This window comes from Lytechinus pictus, chromosome 6 (assembly GCF_037042905.1).
Source record: "Lytechinus pictus isolate F3 Inbred chromosome 6, Lp3.0, whole genome shotgun sequence".
In the NCBI taxonomy this organism is placed as follows: domain Eukaryota; kingdom Metazoa; phylum Echinodermata; class Echinoidea; order Temnopleuroida; family Toxopneustidae; genus Lytechinus; species Lytechinus pictus.
Window position 1 is genome coordinate 14,642,501 of NC_087250.1, and position 8,365 is coordinate 14,650,865.

The window sequence follows — 8,365 nt, forward strand, 5'->3', positions numbered from 1 at the left end:
TATATTTTCAGTGTCCAAAAGGGGAGAGTTGTTCATCTGTGACATTATAGATCTTGGTCGCATTGCCAATGGGAGGATCTCCATAGCATTAGTGATCTCGACATTCAAATGCTCATAACTCTTCTATTGCTAGTCCTATTTTACTCAAACTTTTGTTGATCTTATTCTTTGATTTTTCTGCTTTCACAAAAGCTAACTTGCTCCAAGAGTTTCATTCTCCTTTAATATGACTATCTAATTTGATTGGCCAAGTGTGACGTTTTGATAATGATAATGATAGCGATTGCTGTGAGAGGAGAGGTACAGTTGTGTCTACAGGCTCAAGCAGGCCCCGCACAGACACCATACGTGTAGGTGGGGATCCCATGGGAGGGTTCGGGTGCCTCCTCCCCCCCCCCCTTTTCAAACTGTTAATTTTATTAGTAGCCTATGGAAAAGCCTACAGTCTTGTCTTGTCCCTACCCCCCCCCCCCCAAAGTGACAAAAAACAATTGAAGAATGTAATAATGCATATTGTAAGTGAGGCAGTTACCATGGCCTTGGGCTAGGGCATTATTTCACTCTTATTTGAGCAAAAATAATTTTTAAACAGCCTCCCGCAGCCATCTGTATTTCGTTTATCTGATGGGGGCTGTTCATAAAGCTGTTCGTAAGTTAAGAGTGACTTTAAGCATGACTGGTGGACCTTTCGTGTGTTAAATGATATTCATTGGTGATTACTTAGCTCGTGAAAAAGGTTCACCAGTCGTTCTTAAAGTCGCTCTTACAAACAGTTTATGAAACACCCACCAGATATAAGATCTATATTTTCATGTTTATTTGCTTTGATTTCTTTTTTTCTCTCTCTCCTTCTTTTCTCCTTTCGCTTCTTCTTCCTCTTTTCCATCTTCTTTCAAATATTATGTTTCTTCTCCATCGTCATCTTCATATCTTTACGCTTCTTTGTCCTACCATTCTTTTCTTCTTCCTTCTTATTCAACCCATCTTATTCTTCATCCTCCCCCTTTCCTTTCCTTTATTTCTCTGTCTATTTCTTCACCCTTCGTACTCTCCTTCTTCCTTTCGTATATCCATTTTAGGGTGCTGATGGTAATAGTATGCTTAGTATGAGCCACGTTGTAACCACTAGTGTGGGACTATGTGATGTCGATATCAGAGGGGTAAGTAGGCCTATACTTCTTTAGAGTATTCATAATATGCCATTAACCCATTGCCTACTAGAACCGGGTGATCCCTATACAAAGCCTATACGAATCACGGAACCCGGTAGTCAAAAGGTTAACCCATTGCCTACTGGAACCGAATCAGATTTAGAAGGGGAAGTTTTTTTTTATGTCATAATTTGTATTGTCATCATTCAGTAGTTCTGTTTGGCTATTTCAAATGGTGAACAAATGATAATAATAACAATTTGGTGAAAATAAGATGCTTATTACAGAGATGAGGGGGATTTGCACTTTCATACTTTTTTCCATGTGCTTATGTATTGTTCTGATTTTTACTCACAGAAAGTATGTTGAAGTTTGTATTGGTCAATATGAGCGATGTTAAAGATAAATACCAGTTGTGGTAACAGTCTCAAAATGAGTTTGAACATAATCCATTGAAATTACCACCAAAGTGTTTGTATGTTTAATAAGAAATACTTGCCAAATTGCTCTGGAAGAAAATGCGTAATTGCTGAGAAATTAGCAAAATTCCATAAAATGTCGGGTTTTCGAAGCAATATTAATACGCTGTCCCACATATGCTTTTCTATGTTAATGATCATCAGAATAATCGATTTTGAGCTAAGACTTATGATTTTACAAAGATAAGTTACATTAATTTACCAGATCTAGATGTATGATAATATTGTGACAATCAAATCTTGATTTAAAAGACTTTCTCATGAAATAATTGTTTGCTGCGACTTCTTTCTTTTACCTTTGAAGTGAATGTCATTGCTGTTAATTTGATGTTCTCTTTCCAGGCTCTGTTCAGCAATGTCATTGTGACGGGAGGTAATAGTTTATTACGAGGGTTCACCGACAGATTGCATAGGGATCTACAGAGCAAAATACCAGCTGTAAGTTTTCAATGATTATTGAATTAATATTTTTTAATCCTTGCACCCATTTGAAGGGTTTGCCCTGTTTATCGTCTGCACACTAAGCATTTTCATATGATTACTCACGACTAGCCTAGTTATGTACTGTAGGGAGATGGGACTTCCGGGAAAGGATAGCTACAGCTATGGTTGTGTCTGAAGAGTTATACTATTAAAAGTGTTATATTTGTGTTTATCATCTAAAACTATCCTGTTTGAAGTCTTGTTGTTCTCCTGGGGCCCGTTGCATAAAACTTTTTACCTGAGAAAACTCAGGTTGTTTTTACCGGAGTTTTTGCCCTGTGTTAAAGTCAATGGCAGAAATCAGACTAACCTTAGTTTTCAGTTTTCACCAGAGTTTTCTCAGGTAAAAAGTTCTATGCAACAAGCCCCTGGTGATCTGGACCTTTTGACCATTTTGCGGACCTTCTTAAAATGAATATTCTCTTTCTTCTTCATAGGAGAAGTTTTATGCTTTACAGTTCCATAAACTATGTCTATTTGGCCATTTATGCCAACCATTCCTGTATTGATTTTTGTCACATATGAATGAATGAAAAAACTGTAATGTAATGATTACAGTTGTAATGCATTTAAATGATCATGACTCAGGTTGCTCATGAAGTAAAGTAGAGATGATGAGAAATTGGGTTTAAAGGTCCTGTCACACCGCTCCGTGCAATCTTTTTCTCGCAGGTCAACCGCATTGACAGTGATAAATTGCCAATTCGTCCGCTCACCACATGGTCTACTTTCATTTACCGGTAGTCTAATGCCATTCCCTCCATCAACATTTCGTCTAACAACCATTTGGTCCAATCCTCACTTCGTCTAATCACCAGTTCATCTATAACCATTTCGTCTCATAATGAGTTGGTCTAATGTCCATTTTATTTTCATTCATTTTGCACAATTAACACTTAGTCCAATTAGACCAAATGGTATATGGAGTAAATGGCTATTGAGCCAACTGGTTATTAGACGAAATGGTGAGTGGACGAAATGGCAATTAGACCATGTGGATAGTGGACGAACCAATGGTAGACCAAATGACAGTACAGGGTTCCCACAGTCCTAGAAAATCCTGGAAAAATTTGGTCAAAATATGAAACTATAATTGATTTTTTTTTTTATGACTCCCTTCTCAGTAGGTGGTTTCAAACCGCCTCGATCACAAGAATCCCCGTTAAATTGCGAGAACATTTTTAGGCTAAAAAATACCCATTAATTATTCCTGCATTCACACCGCCCCGAAACATACCCTGCGGGATAAATTCCTGAAGTTAGGAGCATGCGCAGTATGGTCTAATAAGCAGGCAAGGCGCGAGATTCAAAACTACTAGCCCATCAGCCACCCACGCCGCCCGCGCCCAACGACACGCTGGGCTAAAAGTTCCCGTAAATTGCTTTCACATTGCCAAAATACCTGCGACCTTGGGAAATCCCCGCGAAAGTTCTCGTAATTTCTCCAAGTACCTACTATTTAGCAGGGTATTTTCTTTCGGGGAAATTACGTGTAGTTTGCTTTCACATTACCAAAATACCTGGTATTTTCTGATCGGGGTAAATTTCCCGATCAGAGAATACCTGGAACTGACGAACTTTGAGGCGGTCTGAAACCACCTTATGATATCTTTTGATTGGTCAATTCTCTTGAATTGTCACGAATCCATTCTCTATCGTATCATTTGATTGGTCAGAATATGAAACTAAAGTTGATCTACTCCAGCACCAGTTCATCAGAGAAGAGATTCAGTTCAACGGAAAGGAGATTCAGCTCTTGGATAGGTGGCTCTATACTGGCATCACTGGTAAGCACCAACAATTATTTGTACAACTGGGACTACAGGAAAATTTTTAGCTGGGACTACATGGAAATTTGTAGCTGGGACTACATGGAAATTTGTAGCTAGAACTACATGGAAATTTGTTGCTGGGACTACATGAAAATTTGTAGCTAGAACTACAGGAAAATTTTTAGCTGGGACTACATGGAAATTCGTAGCTGGGACTACATGGAAATTTGTAGCTAGAACTACATGGAAATTTGTTGCTGGGACTACATGAAAATTTGTAGCTAGAACTACAGGAAAATTTTTAGCTGGGACTACATGGAAATTCGTAGCTGGGACTACATGGAAATTTGTAGCTGGGACTACATGGAAATTTGTAGCTAGAACTACATGGAAATTTGTTGCTGGGACTACATGAAAATTTGTAGCTAGAACTACAGGAAAATTTTTAGCTGGGACTACATGGAAATTCGTAGCTGGGACTACATGGAAATTTGTAGCTAGAACTACATGGAAATTTGTTGCTGGGACTACATGAAAATTTGTAGCTAGAACTACACGAAAATTTGTCGCTAAAAGTACATTGAAATTCGTAACTGGGACTACATGAAAATTTGTAGCTATAACTACATGGAAATTTGTAGCTAGAACTACATGGAAATTTGTAGCTAGAACTACATGAAGATTTGTAGCTAGAACTACATGGAAATTTGTAGCTAGAACTACATGGAAATTTGTAGCTATAACTACATGGAAATTTGCCGCTTGAACTACATGGTAATTCGTAGCTGGGATTGCATGAAAATTTGTAGCTATGACTACATGAAAATTTGTAGCTAGAACTACATGGAAATTTGTAGCTATAACTACATGGAAATTTGCCGCTTGAACTACATGGTAATTCGTAGCTGGGACTACGTGAAAATTTGTAGCTATGACTACATGAAAATTTGTAGCTATGACTACATGGAAATTTGTAGCTATGACTACATGAAAATTTGTAGCTAGAACTACATGGAAATTTGTGGCTGGGACTACATGGAAATTTGCCAAATGCTTACATCAAAGATTTTGTCTCAATTATCTTTGTTTATCTAACTTTATATTGGAAGGTTTGAGCTACCATGATTCAGTAAGACTGATTAGGTGTTGGTGAAGATTTGTTTATATGCCATTTTGACAAGAGTTACGACAAACTTTTGTACATACCATAATTATCCTTTTTCATATTAGAAGGATACACAAGAATAATATTTCATATATGTATACATCATATTGGTAATAATATCATTATGTGAGAAGTGAGATTTTTTATTAATAGAGTCAATGGCGACAATAGTCAAATATGACTAATCGCCACTCAAACCAACATAAGAAGAAGAAGAAGTTGGTAGATAAATACAAATGATTTGCTTATCTATTTTTGTCCCCTAATCAATCGCGTCTGTCTAATTGCCCCTTTCTCATGCTCTCATTCAATGTCTCTATCTCTTTTTTTTATACCCCCCCCCCCTTTGTCTATCCCTAATTCTTCTTTCTCTTCCTTTCACTCTCTTCTCTCCTCCTCTCTCATTTTATATTCTGTCTCTCCTCTCTTTCCATCTCTCTCTCTCTCTCACATTTATATTTTTCCTCACAGGGTACATTCCAACAGATGTGGATATCAAAGCAGGAATATGAAGAACAAGGGAAGTCGGTCGTCGACAAGAAATGCCCATGAGATTGACCAATCCCCAACGGCCCCATTAGGATGGACCTAAAATACTTGGGATACAATTTGGAATTTCATGACAGCGTTTTCATGAATTTCGTCATACATGCCCACAAGTTGCACCAATTTGTGTCATCAATCCATCGTGTTAATGTTAAGAGATTGGTCAATAGCAGTGTACCCAATGCCGTGCATTAATTAGTGTCTTTCTTTCAAACTGATTTAAAACCACAATTAAGTACAACAGTTTTCCTGAATTTTTTTACTGGTTTTTCCTACCTTTATTCATCCGTGCTCGTGGAATTCATAGTTCTAAGCCAAAAAAAATTTCGGCTTCATTTTTATAACAAATCACAGACACAGGTGACAAGTGGGACCTTGCAGCTTGGGTTATTTAAAGTCAAATTAGGGTTAGTTTTTGCCTTTAAATCAGACAATCCGTAGCTTGACTATGTATTAACATTTATTTCCACAATAAGATCAACAAATAAACTTATGATAAATTACAATGGAAGTTCACCCTGAAGAAATAGCAGAAAAAATGATGTTGTTGAAGGTTTGAGGAAAATCTATTAAAGATTAAGAAAGTTATCACATTTTTAAGCTTTGGATTTACATGTATGACGTCATAAACAAGCAGATGCCCTTATGTTATTTTATATTAAATGCATGAATTGTAATTTTCTAATGGTTCATGATGACTTAGTCTTTATTTTCTTTTAGGAACGGGTGTGAAATGATTTGTGAATTGATGATACTGAAAGTACAATAAAAAACATTTTAGTTTTTTTAGAATAATGACTTTTCATTGATTTTTTACCATATGATATGTAGGAAAGCTGCTTGCATATGATGTCACAAATCAAATAATCAAAATTCTAATAACTTTTTTATTCTTTGATGGATTTTTCTTAAACCTTCAGCAATAATTTCATTATTTTGTCTGCTGTGTTTACAATAAACATTTGTCATGGTGAACTTCCACTTTAATGGTCAAATTGAGCGTTGTGGCTCAGTGGATTAGTCTCCAGACTTTGAAACAGGGGGTCGTGGGTTCAAATCCCAGCCATGGCGTAATTTCCTTCAGCAAGAAATGTATCCACATTGTGCTGCACCCTACCCAGGTGAGGTGAATGGGTATCCGGCAGGATTAATTCCTTGAATGCATGAGCGCTGAAAGGCAGCTCAAGCTAAAGCCGGGGTAATAATGAAAATAAACAATGCGCCTCAGAGTACATTATTTCTAGATAGATGGCGCTATATAAATGCCTATTATTATTATTATTGTTAAGTTTTTGTCATTGGGAACTTCCCCTTTAATGGTTAAATCCTTGGTATTTTATGCCCATCCTTCTGGGTAATAAATGTCAATCATGTGCGTTGTGTAGATATGTATATACATTTTTGTACTGTAGAAAAAAAAATCATCAATGACTAATTTATTCACTTTACATACACACCGATATACAGAATGGATGACTGGGTAGTAGACTATCACTGTATATTCTGTGCTTAAAATTTCTTTAAAAAGGAATCAATGTCCTTGGAGCTTGATAACAAGAATCTAATGCCATATGATCAAATGTATTCATATTGTCATGGTGCATATACATTTATATGTATGGCAGATACAAAAACTTCATTCATTGGTTCATTGTGAGCTACATCGCACAATCTATTTTAGACAGTATCTGTCATGTATCAGTGGCCAGAATTCATGTTCATATAAAATCATTTCCAATTGGAAATCATCATCGGGTGGTATTTCGGTAATTAAACCGAGGGTATAGCCTAGTCTAGAATTTTAAACCACACTTATATGGAATGCTGGTCTTCATTTTTCCTCCATGTCCGTGGGAATTATATTGTATCAATTAATTCACCCAAATTCATTTTATTTTTGTATTTGTTATTCTTCCTATTCCTGGTGAGCGTTTTATGAAAGGACTTGTCGGACGTTTTATCCAACAGATCCTGTTTTAACCAACAGTTTACCATGGAAACTGTGCTCCTCAGCCGATCAAAATCAAGGAAAGTTGTCTGATACGACAACTCGTCTGACAAAAATGTTGATGAAACGCTCCCCGGGTCTCAATTCATTAGTTGATTAGGTGAATGAGTTGACAACTGGCATTCCTTAAAAATGTAGTTTCTAAGTGAACCCAGGGGGTTGTCTTAAGCCCTCATCACACTTGGGGGGGTTAAGTGAAAAATATCCATGAACTCTGTGTACAACTCTACAACTCGGTTGTAGTAATGTGAAAATATGTTTCTATTATTGTCATGTTTGTTTCTGTTTTTCTTTGTTGATGTAGATGTTATTGAAATAAATGTCATACAGTGTAATTATTTACTATATTCCTTGGGGCGAGATATTGTTCATTTAGTGGAGGTTTTATGATGGGATGATGATGATAGTGATAGTGATGGTGATGGTGATGATGATGGTGATGATGATGATGATGATGATGATGATGATGATGATGATGGTAATGATGGTAATGATGATGATGATGATGGTGATGATGATGATGATGATGATGATGATGGTGATGATGGTGATGATGGTGATGGTGATGATGATGATGGTAATGATCATGGTGGTGGTGGTGGTGGTGGTGGTGATGATGATGGTGATGATGATGATGATGATGATGATGATGATGATGGTAATGATGATGGTGATGGTGATGATGATGATGATGATGGTAATGATCATGGTGGTGGTGGTGATGACCATGCATGATGATGATAACGATGGTGATGGTTGCG

The 8,365-nt window shown here is 36.9% G+C and overlaps 1 protein-coding gene across 1 annotated transcript in view; it reads left to right on the forward strand.

The window, feature by feature from the left end:
• The window catches only part of LOC129263767 (actin-like protein 6B), a 22,684-nt gene extending 14,732 nt beyond the window's left edge, over nucleotides 1–7,952 (forward strand). Inside the window, exons 4-7 of the mRNA XM_054901675.2 lie at nucleotides 1,080–1,160; nucleotides 1,973–2,068; nucleotides 3,790–3,900; nucleotides 5,522–7,952. Of these exons, the coding sequence (XP_054757650.2) occupies nucleotides 1,080–1,160; nucleotides 1,973–2,068; nucleotides 3,790–3,900; nucleotides 5,522–5,602 (369 nt within the window). The 3' untranslated portion in view covers nucleotides 5,603–7,952. The remainder of the gene's footprint in view (nucleotides 1–1,079; nucleotides 1,161–1,972; nucleotides 2,069–3,789; nucleotides 3,901–5,521) is intronic.
• The last annotated feature ends 413 nt before the right edge of the window (nucleotides 7,953–8,365 follow it).